Source organism: Coregonus clupeaformis, chromosome 8 (assembly GCF_020615455.1).
Source record: "Coregonus clupeaformis isolate EN_2021a chromosome 8, ASM2061545v1, whole genome shotgun sequence".
Classification (NCBI taxonomy): domain Eukaryota; kingdom Metazoa; phylum Chordata; class Actinopteri; order Salmoniformes; family Salmonidae; genus Coregonus; species Coregonus clupeaformis.
In genome coordinates, this window is record NC_059199.1 from 45,557,901 (window position 1) to 45,574,552 (window position 16,652).

A 16,652-nucleotide genomic window follows, 5' to 3' on the forward strand; every position below is an offset into this window, starting at 1 on the left:
CATTCAAATTGCCATCGATTTAAAATGCAATTGTGTTCATTGTCCGTAGCTTATGCCTGCCCATACCATAACCCCACCGCCACCATGGGCCACTCTTTTCACAACATTGACAACTGCTCACTCACACGACGCAATACACGCTGTCTGCCATCTGCCTGTTACAGTTGAAACCGGGATTCATCACTTCTCCAGCGTGCCAGTGGCCATCCAAGGTGAGTATTTGCCCACTGAAGTCTGTTACGACGCCGAACTGCAGTCAGGTCAAGACCCTGGTAAGGACGATGAGCACACAGATGAGCTACCCTGAGACGGTTTCTGACTGTGCATAAATCCTTCGGTTGTGCAAACCCACAGTTTCATCAGCTGCCCGGGTGGCTGGTCTCAGATGATGTCGCAGGTGAAGAAGCTGGATGTGGAGGTCCTGGCGTGGTTCCAAGTGGTTCGCGGTTTTGAGTTCAGTTGGACATACTGCCAAATTCTCTAAAATTATGTTGAGGGTGGCTTATGTTAGAGAAATGAACATTCAATTCTCTGGCAACAGCTCTGGTTGACATTCCTGCAGTCGGCATGCCAACTGCATGCTCCCTCAAAACTTGACATCTGTGGCATTGTTGTGACAACTGCACATTTTAGTGTCCTTTTTTATTGTCCCCTGCACAAGGTGCACCTGTGTAATGGCCATGCTGTTTAATCAGCTTCTTGATATGCCATACCTGTCAGGTGGATGGATTATCTTGGCAAAGGAGAAATGCTCACTAACACGAATGTAAACAAGTGTGTGTGCACAACATTTTCGAGAAATACGCTTTTTGTGTGAACATTTCTGGGATCTTTTATTTCAGCTCATGAAACATGGGACCAACACTTTCTGTGGGACCAACACTTTGCATGTTTGTGTTTTCAGGAGACCAGCACCAATAACTTCGGTGTGAGTCCTGTCTTTTTAAATGGGATAGCAGAGATCCCATACATTTGTGAGACTGGAGAACATGTTTCATGTATGTATGGAGAGGATGTTTCAATGCTGTGGTCTAGTTTGTTAAACAGGTGGCCCCATGCCCTGTACGGTCTTCCTCTAGTCTACAGTATTTAACTCTGTTTCTCTCCCCCACTCCTGTTCATTCAATTCATTTGACTCCCAACCGAACTCCCTCCCGACCGACCTCCCTCCCCAAATATTAAGTATTTTTATATTTTTACAACCAGTAAAGTCCATGTTGTTCAAGAGTTATGATCATACACCGCAAGCCAGGTACATCAGCATCGGTCGGAGAATGGGGCCTTGCGTTTGACGGCTGGAATGAAATAACCATTGCCAGCCCTCAGCGGCCACAAAAACGTCCTTTATGGAAATCAATGTAGCCGTCAAGAATAGTGGATATGGGTGAAGTGCCGTTGGTTGGTTGCGCCTTAACCCAAAGACATCATCAACTCTAATTTTCCAATATCTGTGTTTTGATTTTAACTCAAAATGACTGCTTATTCGCTCACAATAGATTATTCTGTTTTTCCTCTCCTTTATTAGAGGAACAACCAGACCTGACGTTCGAATAGGGTCTAGGGTCTAGGGTCTTTTTGTTTAGCTTTTTCTCCCTCAGCCATTTGGAAGACATTTTAGTTGAAGATGGATGATTAATATATTTTGTGCTAGACATGGCCTTGGTTTTTATGAAATGTCTGCTATTAAAAAACAGAGTGATTTTGTTCAAGAATCCATTCTTAAAGATTTATCCAATTAAACCTAATAGAACGTGGGTGGCGTTCTGTTAACAGCATTAGACGGTAGGACATTCATAAAGATTCCATAAGGAGACATATTGGCCCCTCTCCCGCCCACTGACTCCCACTCCCATACTCTGTTGCCTTCCAGTTGGATGTCATGATGCTAAACATGTATTTCTCGATATTATGAAGCCTACTTTTCCAAAGTAGAGTATTTTTCAATCCAACCCATTTTGAGGATTTCTACCTGGGTAAAGATACCTACAGTATGTGAATGCCTGTCCATACCTATTTGTGACTGTGAGAGATTTCCACTTGTGACCACTCATTTTTGACACACATTTTTGTCATCGCCTCAAATGGCTTCCGTTCCGTATCGTTCTTGGAAACAGTCCGGAGTCTAGGCCTACCCCCGGCCACCTGGTCTCATTTTACCCCCCCCCCACAATATTTCAATTCCATACTGGCTGGTTATGGGTTAAGTCAATCCACATATTCGGTGTGGTCATCTGAATGCAGCCTGGCCCTACGGCCGGTGCTGACGTGTATGACACGGACCCTGAAACACTGTCATGATTGATGGAGTCCCCTTAGCAGGTTACCTAGTAGATGCATTCAGTGTCTCCTCAAACAGTCTGATATTGATTAGTGTGCTGTGCTGCTCTGGGCCCCAGGCCAAAAAAAGTACAGTGAGAGGCCTCAGAGGACCTGGTATATCATTTGCATTGGCCCAGGATGAACTACTTACCAAAATGTTCCTGTCCTAGGGACACAAAGGTTTGCATTCAGGCTCTGCAGCACTGCTGAAATCAATATGGTGATAAAATTGACAGATAGGTAGTAAATTATGTGGAATCTTGGCCTGTCACTGCACTGTCAGCAGGAAATCTCTTTTTAATAGTATTTTTAAGGAGAAGCAGGGTTGTGTTTTTGTAAGTCGGTGGGGGAATGTTGATCCAGAGCTGCTTGTCTGGGTGGGGGGTGGTCTTAAGAAGTGGCTGGGCGAATCGCGTGCTGCTCCGACAGAGCAAACGGGACCCCCGGCCGCGGCACGCCGGACCCTTGCAGGTGCGTGAAGGTGGAGGGTGTTTTTAAGAGAGGAGGGAGGAGGTTGGGGGGGAGAGTGGGGCTGCCAAAGCAGCCACCTGTCGTTCCGTGGTTTTTAGGACTTCCTTCTCATCCGGTATTCAGTACGGCTCCCAGTTGGCCCAGTGTGTGTCCTGTTGCCAGAAGGCCTGATTGAAACCAACTGCCAGCGGGGGCTTCCATGTGTTTCGGTTGTAAGGAGGGGTTCGGAGATGGGGGTGGGATTGTGAGGCGAAACCCTGGGGAGGGAAGCGGGGGACGGGGGTTTGAGTGAAGAGGGGTGGTGGTGAGCGTTGACTGGGATGTGGGGCAAGCAGAATGCTTGAAGCGCTCACCTTCGGCACAGCTGAGAGATGAGATGTCTAGACTGCTTTATTTCTCCTTCACACCAGGCCGGGCCCGGTTCCCCCACTTTCTCTCCCCTGTCAGAGCGGCACAGTTTTTACAGAGACTGGGGTTGTAAAAATCCTTTACGGCTCTGGGTCTACTAGGAAGAAAATGAGGAAGAGAGGAGTGTGGCAGAAAAGCTGTCCTCACCTCGACTCCCGTCTGTCTTTATCCCCTCTCTTTTCCTCTCGCAGAAAGTCCTCTACAGTGAGGGGGGAAAGTATTTGATCCCCTGCTGATTTTGTACGTTTTCCCACTGACAAAGACATGATCAGTCTATAATTTTAATGGTAGGTTTATTTGAGCAGTGAGAGACAGAATAACAACAAAAAAATCCAGAAAAACGCATGTCAAAAATGTTATAAATTGATTTGCATTTTAATGAGGGAAATAAGTATTTGACCCCCTCTCAATCAGAAAGATTTCTGGCTCCCAGGTGTCTTTTATACAGGTAACGAGCTGAGATTAGGAGCACACTCTTATAGGGAGTGCTCCTAATCTCAGCTTGTTACCTATATAAAAGACACCTGTCCACAGAAGCAATCAATCAATCAGATTCCAAACTCTCCACCATGGCCAAGACCAAAGAACTCTCCAAGGATGTCAGGGACAAGATTGTAGACCTACACAAGGCTGGAATGGGCTACAAGACCATCGCCAAGCAGCTTGGTGAGAAGGTGACAACAGTTGGTGCGATTATTCGCAAATGGAAGAAACACAAAATAACTGTCAATCTCCCTCGGCCTGGGGCTCCATGCAAGATCTTACCTCGTGGAGTTGCAATGATCATGAGAACGGCAAGAAATCAGCCCAGAACTACACGAGAGGATCTTGTCAATGATCTCAAGGCAGCTGGGACCATAGTCACCAAGAAAACAATTGGTAACACACTACGCCGTGAAGGACTGAAATCCTGCAGCGCCCGCAAGGTCCCCCTGCTCAAGAAAGCACATATACAGGCCCGTCTGAAGGATGCCAATGAACATCTGAATGATTCAGAGGAGAACTGGGTGAAAGTGTTGTGGTCAGATGAGACCAAAATGGAGCTCTTTTGGCATCAACTCAACTCGCCGTGTTTGGAGGAGGAGGAATGCTGCCTATGACCTCAAGAACACCATCCCCACCGTCAAACATGGAGGTGGAAACATTATGCTTTCTGGGTGTTTTTCTGCTAAGGGGACAGGATGACTTCACCGCATCAAAGGGACGATGGACAGGGCCATGTACCATCAAATCTTGGGTGAGAACCTCCTTCCCTCAGCCAGGGCATTGAAAAGGGTCGTGGATGGGTTTTCCAGCATGACGATGACCCAAAACACACAGCCAAAGCAACAAAGGAGTGGCTTAAGAAGAAGCACATTAAGGTCCTGGAGTGGCCTAGCCAGTCTCCAGACCTTAATCCCATAGAAAATCTGTGGAGGGAGCTGAAGGTTCGAGTTGCCAAACGTCAGCCTCGAAACCTTAATGACTTGGAGAAGTTCTGCAAAGAGGAGTGGGACAAAATCCCTCCTGAGATGTGTGCAAACCTGGTGGCCAACTACAAGAAACATCTGACCTCTGTGATTGCCAACAAGGGTTTTGCAGAGGGGTCAAATACTTATTTCCCTCATTAAAATGCAAATCAATTAATAACATTTTTGACATGCGTTTTTCTGGATTTTTTATTCTGTCTCTCACTGTTCAAATAAACCTACCATTAAAATTATAGACTGATCATATCTTTGTCAGTGGGTAAACGTACAAAATCAGCAGGGAATCAAATACTTTTTCCCTTCACTGTATCTATCTAGTCTGGCAACGCCCCTCATTTTCATGTGAAAATATGCGTTTGTGCCATTTAAAACTTATGAATCTTTCTGTGGCTTGTAGGAGGTTTTTGTGGTGGCCATGTGGGGAGAAAATGAATGGAATTGACATCACTGGGATGTAGGAGTTTACGTTTAGTTGTGACATCTGCTGCGTTCTCTAAGGCACAAGCGAGGGATTGCCTCGTTCTCTTTACCCGATGGCTTTCTCTTTTGTCTTAATACCTGTGGGCTGTAGTGGAGGGGAGGGAAAGGAAAGCTTCAGGGCATCATTGGATATTTAATTTTCAATAAATAAAGATTTTCTCTGAATGATGTACCGGATGCTTTCGCCCAGGTGGAAAACCCATTTTGGAAAAACCTGGACGGGCTCGGTCGGAATGCAAAGTTTCCACATGCTGTACTCACTCCCAAGGTTAAACCGCGTGTACGAGGATCCTTTAGAATGTTTATTTATCAAGTTAGCGTGGCGTGCGGACCTCGCTGCACCGTGGCGCGACAGCCGTGGCGAGCAGACGTTACACTCCGCCTCACTGAATGAGTGCCTGACCTCGTCGCGACCTCTCTCAGAAATGTTGGATTTGCAATTTTGCTAAATAACAAACAGATATATTTTTATGGGCCCTGTTTCCTACAGTACGGCCGTACAACATAAGATGTTGGAAATTAAAAAGTGAGAGGAGGTGGTTCAGGTGGGAGGACCCCTGGTTTCCAGCTGCAGTGTCAGAAGAGGGACTCATCTGGCAGAGCTAAGGGTCTTCTGTGTCGCTAAGTTATGGTTTCTGCACCCCAGATCCACAATCATCCCACTGTGGTTAGCCCCAGCCCTGTGTAGGGTGAGCCACCCTCCCCTGGCCCCCCTCAGTCATCCTCTCATTGGGCTTGACTGGAGAGGAGAGCTTCTACGGTCTACAGACCAGACATGAGTCTCTATGAGCTGGCTTGCGTCTGCTAACTGCTAACCATTCCCTAGGCCTGAATGGGACCCATGGGGACTTAAGAGACCAACAGACCAACGTTACCATTTCTAACACCATAGGTAGCTTACCCGGATTCACTGTCCCCACAGCCATACAGAGACGGTACTCTCTGGTGTTAATCTGTATGGTGGGGTTCACTTCACTTGTTCTGTGACGGTCGAGACAGCAAGGAAAGACATTACCTCTGCACTCTGTCTCTTTGCAGGACCACAGCAGGACACGGAGGAACAGACAGTATCTTTACTTGGAAGTTTAATAGGTGAAACCATGTTCGTTTAACCTTGAAGTAGTCAAATTCTGCTGCCCATCCATTTGCATTCACGTCCCAGTGTTGATCTCACAATGTGGGTTGGCGTGTATTCCAGATTTCCCTATACTAAGGAACATTGTTATGCTCTTAATTCAAATTTCAGCTTTTTACGCAAATCCTGTATTCATCTTGAAATCGTTTTGACCCAAGTCACTGATCTAACCAAGTAATCAACAGAACACTTGAATCCATGGTTATAGTGTACTGTTTAAACATTACATTGCAAATATGTATTTCGTTTCCATTAGAAATGCAAACACGCACAGAGGTTAGTGGGTTTGTCCAGATTGTCGTGAATGAAAGGAAAAAGAGCAGCTAGCCTCGCTCCACACGGTCGTGAACATTTCCACATTTGGTTTCCACCGCTGCCTGTGACAGGGCTGATGGGTGAGAGTGACCGCAGGGGCCAACCACGAGGTCGGGCCCCAGCGGGAGGCAGCCCTGGTGGGGGGGAAAGAGAGTAGGGAGCAGGGGGTGGCCTGGAGGTCAGGGAGTAGTGGACACACAGCTCTCTCTAGCAGAGACCGACCGAGAGACAGAGATTTGGAGACAAACCGGTTGGATGAGCTGGAGGGAAGGGTTTGTTTCTTTTAGGGGCTTGGCGACGAGAGAGAAAGGGGATAGGGTTTTGTCTTCATTGACTTTTTTCGTAGCAGATTTAGGAGAATTAGGAAAGTGGTTCGGGTTAGCTAAAATGGAAAAACAAAAAATACACTTTTGATGTCAATTTGAAAAGCTGTATCCAATCTAGACATGACCAGGGACAGGGGGAGGAATTCCAGAGGTGTGCAGGCTTCCTTTGCCCCCAGACGGGTTGGTTGGGTCTGGGCTGGGGGACAGTGTGGGGGCTGGGGGGAGAATGGTCCGGGCTGGGGGGGAGAATGGGCTGGGGGACAGTGTGGGGGCTGGGGGGAGAATGGTCTGGGCTGGGGGACAGTGTGGAGGCTGGGGGGAGAAGGGTCTGGGCTGGGGGACAGTGTGAGGGCTGGGGGGAGAAGGGTCTGGGCTGGGGAACAGTGTGGGGGCTGAGGGGAGAATGGTCTGGGCTGGGGGACAGTGTGGGGGCTGAGGGGAGAAGGGTCTGGGCTGAGGTACAGGCTGCGGCAGGCAGCCAGGAACCCTGTACCTGCAGATCCAATCATCCCCCGCTGAGCCTCGCAGCTGGCCCTTAAAAGGTCCCGACCAACGAGGGCCTGCCACACACACAAACTCGGCCGCGACCAACGCTGCCCAAACTCATCCCCGGAACCCTCCCCCCTCAGTGTGTTAGTAGTAAGTTACTGTCTACAGACTGTCTCTATAGACTGTCCCAGGTGTACTCGTCAAAGCACCTAAGAGAATACTGCATAAATCATCTGGCTGATTGGAAAAACAAGTTTTCTGTTTTGTGTTGAGGCTTTTACTGGCCAGCTTTGTTTCGTTTTTTTTGTCACAGTTGACTGAGTTCAATAGTTTCAATATGAGATTTCTTGTGAATTTTGATGAAACTAGATGCAGTCTCAAATCGACAGTCCCATTTTAGTTACATCTCAAGTATATTAAGTGTTAGAGTGAACAGCTGTGTGCATGAGTAGTGAGGAGTGGGAAAGATGGTAATCTAGCTGGAGAGAGCAAGATGATAAGCTTGTGGTTTGTTCCTTATGACACTTCACTGTTTTTATAGCTGTTTGTAGACCCGATTTGGTGTTTCGTACAGTACATGTCTGTATCATTGTCAAACCCTCCGAAATAAAACTGGAAGAAATATCATATTTATCGGCAGACTGAAAAATTGTGAAATGTAAGTACTTTTCTTTTTCACTGGGAATTGGCAAAATAACGGAATCTTACGTGTTTGAAGTAAACTTAATTAATTCATAGGCATATTTATTTAGTCATATGAATTTTAACACATTCTTACAAATATTGTACACAACATCAAATAACAGAAGACAGAACGCTGAGGATTTATCTTCTTCATGAGAAAGGCAGTTGTCCATCGGGGTAGAAACTCACTGACCAGAAAACCCAGTTAAATTTCAAGTGAAAGCTGTGTTATATATTTGGCTTGTGGAACAGTTCGCTCACTTTACGGCAAGTAGCCTGATACAGTCAACCATGAGTTCCAGTTTTGCCTGCCCTTGTCCATTACAACCCTCCTTACCACACCCCTTTTAGTTCCACCGTGGCTCATCTTGGTCCTTACCGACTGTCTAGGAGTCTGTCTCATGCAGAGGGGGTTGTGGTTCTAAAGTTTCAGCTTTATCAGTCTACATATGCAGACATTCTCAGGTAAAGAAAAGATAAGAGGAATGTATTTTTTTGTTTGTTTGTTTGTTCTCTTTTCAAGTCTTTGAGAGGTCATGGAATGGAGAAGTGTAGAACGTTTTATAGAGGGAAGATTATTCTCGATCTCCTCTTTGAGTCCGGGCAAGCTTCCACTGTCCAAGAAGTCCCACAGTCTCAATTATTACCTCTTCAGAAACTTTTTTTTTGGGGGGGTCGGCATATAATTAAATACAGATTTCGATTTATGTACACCTTAAGCATGTCACGTTTTTGGTCCACAGTTCCCTCTGTCGTCCTCCAGATATTAACTTCTTAGAGCAGTTTTCCTGTCTCTGTCTTTGCTCTGAAAGAAAGGGGAAAAAAACAGTTAACATTTTCTAGTAGGCTATTTATAGTCAAATGCAAAACACTTTAATGTGAAAATACATTTCCAAGAAGGATTCTAGCCCAATCGTTTAACAATTTTACAATACACCTTATTGCTGAGGTAGCATAAGTAAAGGAAAATAAATTGTTTATTTTATTTGAGTAATGTCATGTCTGATGTTAACCCTTTGAGTGAGTGCACTGCTCGCTCCTGTCAGACTGGCCTAGTTCTATTCTTCTAACCCACTGGTCCAGCCTGCTGTGGAGGCTGCCTGTAGGGCTTTGTGGACTGGGGATGTGTGGAGGCTGTGGACTGGTGAGGTATGATGTCGACTGGTCTGGGGCTTGTGGGCTGTAGCATGGCCATGGGGGAGGCTCATGTTTTCTTCTCTCACCATACACTGAGTGGCAGAACTAGCATTAGCACACCTGGCTCACATTTTGCTCCCTACGCTCTAACCCAGAGAATGGGAGACCAGGCCATGGAATGCCATCGTTTCCACGGCTACGTCTCACGTAGGCGGGCCCAGGCGCTCTGTCAAAACACTCGTCTCGAATTGATGAGGTCAGACAGTCTCATTTGAAAACGGGCCAGGAACTTTTTTTTCCTCTCTCTTTGGTTTATTGTTTTTGTTCAGTGCCACTTTAAAGTCACATTCGTCGGCTCCAGGGATCACTTACACCCGACTAATAGGATTTTTGTTTAACATTTGTTTTTCATATCCTGTATAACACATTGTAAAGATGGATAGGGCTAATTCCACAGCAGCTGAAACCAAAAAGGCTTTTTTTATTGAACTCACACCTTTTTTCTTTTCTTTTTTAAGGCTTCCACCACTTGCTTATACAGTATCTAATTACATGGGAAGGTTTTGTTGTTTTTATGAACATATCACAACATATTACATTTCCACAGACACAGAAGCCGATCTGTGTTTTTTTTTTTTCTCTCCTCAGGCTTCATTCTTTAGGCAAATATTTGGTTTGGTCTCGGCCTGACAGGTAACGTTGGCAGATTGGTTCAAGATTACAATGGAGGCACTCAGTGTGTGTGTGTGCACGTGTAGGGGTATGTGGATTTTCAGACGCGTAACTCAAGCCCTAACAGACGATTCATCTGTTTGGGTTATTAAACGCAACCCCCTTTCCTTCTGTTCATCCTAACTATTCTGAGCGTGGGTTCTTTACACCCTCTGTTTTGTCTGTGGACAAAAGTTGGACGCGATATTGTGTATTATAGAATAACTTGTTAGACAGGTGTTTGTGGGTGTGTGTGTGTGACTGAGTGAGTGAAAAATGTGTTGTTTTTATCACATGGTTAAGGCTTATTTTACAGTTGGACAATAGTATTGTAGATTCAAATTAAATATTAAGTTACGACAATATGCAACTTTAAGTGTTATTTTTCATTATAGCTTGGTCCTCAGCCTACTGTTAGTTCACACTGGGTAATTTCATAATGTGCTACATGTTCACACTGATAGACTCCCATTACAGGGTAAAGCTTTAGTATCTTCCATATGGCTGTAATGAAGGAACTCGAGATAATTACAGAAAATATGAGCCATGATGGAGCTGTGGCTGCTAGGCTAGCGCACAGCTTTGGGACTGGGCTCTGAAGCTGTCTATACTCAATTAGTAATCTGTTGGGTTACCCCCAGCCCCAGTACACAGAGGAAGCTCGCCAAGTTCTTTCCCCTGTGCTCCTCGAAACTGCTGCTGCACACGGACTGTCCATTTGATTAGGGGTTGTCTGCTCCTGTGTGTCCCGTTATGCAATCCCCCTGCCATCCTTCATAACCCCTGTCTTCACCTGCTACAGCTATTAGGGAGAAAGAATGCTCCCTTCCTAATGGACTGTGCTGAGCAGCCCCCAACAAAAGAGAGAGCCGAGGGGGGATGGAACCTCAATTTTGGTTAATTTCTGCCCTGTTCTGTCTAACGTCATCATTATGGGGCTGTGGTTGAAGTGTACTTTTACACAATTGATTTGCTGTCAATAGAAATGTAAAATGTTTCATGATGGTCTGAATAGTGTGTGTGTGTGTGTGTGTGAGGATGAGATGTCTAGCTTGACTATGTTACATAGAAAATTATTTATTCCACTCCAAGCAAGGTAAAGCTGTGCCAGATGGATAACATTTTGGAATGGAAAACATCATAAGATCACACACTTACCAACACATACACACATCTGTAAGCAAATAATTGCTGTGTCTGTTCTCACATAAATTGGCCTCTGACTTCAGTGGCAGGAAAAAGCTTGAAATACAATAAAGAGAATTCAGTGTGAATTCAGTCTCTCTCTGGTGATGTAAAATGTTTGATATGACTACTGATCCAATGAGTAGTAGGCTATAAAAGAGCACCTTGGGAGCACTTTGATTGGTTGATTGAGTCCAACACAAGTACTAAACTGGTGATATCATAACAGAATGCAAATTTATCAATGAAGCATTTATCATCTTTCCTACACTTTCAAATGCTTGTGAATGATCTATGTCGGACAACAACTCTCGAGTGTTGTATTTTTCAATCATCCTGTTGTCAATTTTGTTCTCTGTCCGAATTGGGAAACATTTTGACATGTGTTCTACAGTACCTCAATGTGTTTCCTCTTTATTTTATTTTATTCTTTCTTTAGAAACAATAAAGAAATGAGTCTTGGCCGAGCAATGCTTTTCACAGAGTAATGAGAGCTAAGTACGGGTAAAGAGAGCAGTGCGGTTTGGAGTGGGTCGCTTCGCCTCTTAAAGCCTCGACTACAAAGCCAAAGCCCAATCTGTTTCGAATATCGGCCCGGCTCAGGCCTCCTATAGACAGGCCTTTAATTCAGGAGAAAACACTTAAACAGCCATTATCTCATTTGCTGGTTTATTCTGCCTTGATAAAATCAATGAAGTGGACGAATAGGATTGCTTCCAGTCGGGGCGATTTGTCCATTAATCTCTATCGTTATTAATTGTATAACTCCTGCATCTCTGTTTCCTCCATGGTCTTTCAAAGAGCCCCTTTGTAGCAGCGAAAGGTCTACAAAACATTACATTACTAATAGGCTTTTACTTGAATTAGTTTTGATTTGATGTATTATTCGCTCCTTGGTGATGCTATAACAAGGTTGATCCAGATATTGTTAATGGTGGGGTGGGCTTGTGCTATTACACTAGAAAGTTGAGCATAGCGTTCTCTTAGATTTGTCCAGAGGTCAGGAGTTGTGACTCTCCAGGACATGTTAATATATTAATCATGGCAGACTAAGTCTACTGTGCAGCTCTGTGGTTATGCTATTGAAGATCTCTAGTGATGGTGTGTGTTGTCCAGAATGACAAGTCATTATCGTATTCATCATGATTTATTTAGGAAGCCAGAGGTCTGAGATGCAGCGAGGCAGGGTGTGTGTGTGTGTGTGTGTGTTATTAATTGGAGCCCTGGGAAAGCCTTAGGTCAACACAGGATGTGTGTGTAAATCGCTCAGGATGGCTCAATGGCGGATTGGGGAATAAAGCAGATGTTCCCAGAATGCTTTCGACCTGCGATCAGAGCATGTAGACCTAGGTAGATGTTTCTACGTCTTGGTATTGGAGTTGTGGCAAGTCTTGGTATTGGAGTTGTGGCAAGTCTTGGTATTGGAGTTGTGGCAAGTCTTGGTATTGGAGCTGTGGCAAGTCTTGGTATTGGAGCTGTGGCAAGTCTTGGTATTGGAGTTGTGGCAAGTCTTGGTATTGGAGTTGTGGCAAGTCTTGGTATTGGAGTTGTGGCAAGTCTTGGTATTGGAGTTGTGGCAAGTCTTGGTATTGGAGCTGTGGCAAGTCTTGGTATTGGAGCTGTGGCAAGTCTTGGTATTGGAGCTGTGGCAAGTCTTGGTATTGGAGTTGTGGCAAGTCTTGGTATTGGAGCTGTGGCAAGTCTTGGTATTGGAGCTGTGGCAAGTCTTGGTATTGGAGCTGTGGCAAGTCTTGGTATTGGAGCTGTGGCAAGTCTTGGTATTGGAGCTGTGGCAAGTCTTGGTATTGTGTTTGCTCCACTAGGAGTTAGAAGGAATAAGTCCAGTAAGTCATTTTAGAGGTCTAATCAGTTTAAAACACATTCAGTTCTAAATACATTGTTGACTCCTGGCTTTTCCTTTCATCTGTGCTTTTTTCCCTCTCAATGAAATGGATTTTGGACAGGGTATAATACATATTGTGGTGGTGATATACAGTACCTAACCGAAAATGTGCCAGTGTCATGGTTGACTCTTAATTGTTTAGAGCATGTGGTATAGTTCAAGTGTGAAAGCTGCTTTGCTCTTGTGAGTTGAAATGACAGTTTCCCCCTCCTCTGTTTTTTGTTTTTTTTGTTGAATTTCTCATGGCCGGAGCGTGATTTAGGGTTGTATTTTTAATGCGGTGTGGTGTTGGCTTTATGAGCCAGAGTCTGTCCAGGCGTATGCTGAAGAAGAGCACAGGAAGAGCGGAGGGAGCGAGAGAGACGCTGTGACAGTTCCTTGTTTAGGCTCTATTTTCTGTTGGCCTCGATTCAGTCGGTCCCTAACTACTCAGACCAAAGAGACAATGGGAAGTGCTACTGAATGCAGGAAGTAAATTGAGATGTCTCTGAGAGATGGGGATTAGGGTCTTACTACTGAGAGGTTTAGTTGAAGCTGGAGTACTGGGCCTTCTCATCTGTCACTGTCTCTTTGTCTGAGCACTGAGGGGCTGCTTTCTTACCCCCCAGGACAGCGGAGTGCATAGGATTCTCTTTATTCACCTTGCAAGAAAATATGATCCTAAATAAATAAGGGAATAATAGGAGATTATTTATGTAGTTTTCTTGTCTAAGAGTAGCGTAAATTTGAAAGCTTTTCAAATGTTTATTTAAAATCACTTAGGCTATAAGAATCATATAGGAAGGAGCCATCCAGCATGATACTTCCTAAACGAAACGCCCACTAATTGGATAATGCTTTACTTTAGTGCAGGGTTTCCCAAACTCGGTCCTGGGGCCCCCCCCCTTGGTGCACATTTTGGTTTTTGCCCTAGCACTACACAGCTGATATAAATAATCAAAGGTTGATGATGAGTTAGTTATTTGAATCAGCTGTATAGTGCTAGGGCAAAAACCAAAAGGTGCACCCAGGGGGGGCCCCAGGACCGAGTTTGGGAAACCCTGCTTTAGTGGTTGGAGTCGTGGTGTTTTGTATCCTACTTGTGGCACGATGGCATATGCATGGTGTGGACGGATGGGACAGCCTAACTCACTCACCATTTTCCTTTGGTTGCTGAGGCAGAATGTGCAGATTTGTTTGGGCTGGGAGTTCTCTGCATCGCGGGCTGGAGATCCATGGTGATGTAAGTAGTGGGCAGAGGAGGGCGCTCCAGCATGGCATGGCTGCCCGTCCCCGCATGTCTCCCCGACCAGCAGCACGTTGCCCAGGTGGGAGATGTAGCTGGACGCCAGCCGCAGCGTCTCGATCTTGGACAGCTTCCTGTCGGCTGGCTCGGTGGGGATGAGGGTCCGCAGGGCGGTGAAGGCCGTGTTCACGCTGTTGGTGCGGTCCCGTTCCCGCGCGTTGGCCGCGTTGCGCTGCCGCGGCAGCCCGCTCGTCGGAGAGATGGAGCCGTCCTGCGAGAGCGACATCTCAGGCAGGAGCTGACCCCCTCCCAGACGCCCTGCTCCAGCGCTGCCTGGCTTCCGTTTGCGGCCCCCGACCTTGATGTCATAGCCTCTGGCGTCCAGCCGGAAGGAGCGGTCATCCGAGCCCGAGCTCTCGCTTCCATTCTCCTCGTCCTCGGACAACATGGAGATGTCTGAGTATAGGTACCGGTTGGGCGCCGGCCGCACCATGGCGAAGGACATAGTCACCGTGCTCTGCAGTTCCAACAGTCAGCTAGCTCTATATCTACTCGGGGCTTTGTTTACTACTGTGACACCTGGACATGCATGGATAGTTCAATGATCATACAGGAAAAAAGTAACAAGTGTTACCTCACTATCTCTTTCTGAATCCTTTGACTCCGATGCACTCCAGTCCAGTATCACGTGGCTCCTCTGTCATTTAAAGTCCCATGTGGAGTTTAAACTTTCCTTTCTCTTGGTGAGAAACCAAATGGATGAATGTCAGGTTCCACTGTGTGTTTCTCAGATCCTCTCAGGATACTGTTCGTCTCTCTCTCGTTCTCTCTTTCTTGCTCCCTCCTCTCAGATCCACGTCTGCGTGGCTCCCTCAGTTCAGCTCCACGTCTGTCCCTTGCACTTTCTCTCTCTCTCTCTCTCTCGCTCTCTCTTTTACGCTCGCTCGCTCTCTCTCTCTCTCCCAGTGCTCAGATCCACATGTGGTTTCTGTCTGAGAGGTTCAGTATGGTTAGGCTTTATAGCCAGTGGGAGTGTCTGGTGCTATCCCTCCCTCCCTCCTTCCCTTCTTTTCTCCCTCCTTCACTCCGTATGCAAATGTCCCAGCTGGCTGTGGGAGCTTGGGGGGGAGGGAGGGAGTCCAGCACAGTGTGGATCTACTATCTGCTACTATCTGCTTCCTTATTTAACCTAAATCGGGAAAAGTAAAGCTTCCGGAAACCATTGTGTGAAAGAGGGAGTCTTTTATTGAAGACCGGCTGCTCTGGGAGCTCTCTGCTACTGATAAATTGTGTGTAAACTGGACGCACACACAAGCGCACAAACACACACGCTACGGGCGGCTCATAAGAGGCTCATAAAACCTCTGCAAAGTTCAAGACAGGTTTAAATGTCAGCGGTTCAAAGTGGGAAACCCCTTTCCTCGTCTTTTTATTTCTCAAAATTTGGGGCATAACCCCTAACTTAACCCCAATGCAGTCAAGCTGGGAGGTGAAGGCTCTTACTTAGCTAGACAATGTATCATCATCCAACTCCCCCTCTTCCCCATCAGTGTTTACCACCCAATGACGGAGTGTGATTATTCAGGTCTAAACCCCACAACAAGACTGATGCTGTCACTGTGTCTACATTGGTTCCATCACTCTGGGGAGGGGAGTGAGTTGTCTTTCACTTATGTGTTCCTCCCTTAACCCGGACTGGATCTATTTAGTCAAGCTGCTTGAACCAAAAAGAAACAAAATCTGGTCCAGAGGGACTATAAGTCAGGTAGCTAACCTAGCACACCTGTTTGTCACTGAATCATCCCGTGGCAGAAAGACAAATGGAAGAACCGTTCTCAAGACTCACAGTTAAGTTTGCACATACAGTATATGACCGATGTTGGCCTTACTGTTTGTGTTATTGGACGTTGACGCATCGAGGACGCTTGATGTTTCCACATTACGGAAAGCGACTTAATTCAATTCTTAATGTTCAGGAAGCCCCAGAGATTGTTTCTGTTGATGGTGATATATGTTATCCTTGTAAGGGTTGACAGGGTAATTCTCATAGGGTTAGAAAATGTTTGTTACCAAACATTAACTTTGGGATGTGCCCAATACTTTCTAACTCTTTCCCAGGGGTATCATCAAATTGCTTTTAATTGTCAGTTGAAAGAATATTCAACAAATTTTATTGGCCAGGTACAATTATCTATGAAGTCCAAATATTCTAGTCTCGACTGAATATTCCAAAATGTGTGACCAGTCCTCTATTCCCCTCTTTATCCTTATAATTCATCATCTTTATACCGGTACGTCAGATCATTTAATGATGTGGTCGTCTATTCGTCCCTCTCTGGTCTGAACCGACCGAGCCTGTAACGTTAGCCTCTTCCTAATGATGTGACTTGGAGTC

At 45.7% G+C, this 16,652-nt stretch overlaps 2 protein-coding genes across 2 annotated transcripts in view; one reads left to right on the plus strand and one right to left on the minus strand.

The window, feature by feature from the left end:
* The window catches only part of bop1 (BOP1 ribosomal biogenesis factor), a 105,754-nt gene that overhangs the window by 37,287 nt on the left and 51,815 nt on the right, over positions 1–16,652 (plus strand). The window lies entirely within an intron of this gene.
* scxa (scleraxis bHLH transcription factor a) lies at positions 8,131–15,230 on the minus strand. Its single transcript, XM_041883535.2, has 2 exons — positions 14,169–15,230; positions 8,131–8,901 (listed from the first exon to the last, which is right to left on the minus strand). The coding sequence occupies exons 1-2, from the start codon at positions 14,760–14,762 to the stop codon at positions 8,863–8,865; spliced, it is 633 nt and encodes a 210-aa protein (XP_041739469.1). The 5' UTR covers positions 14,763–15,230; the 3' UTR covers positions 8,131–8,862.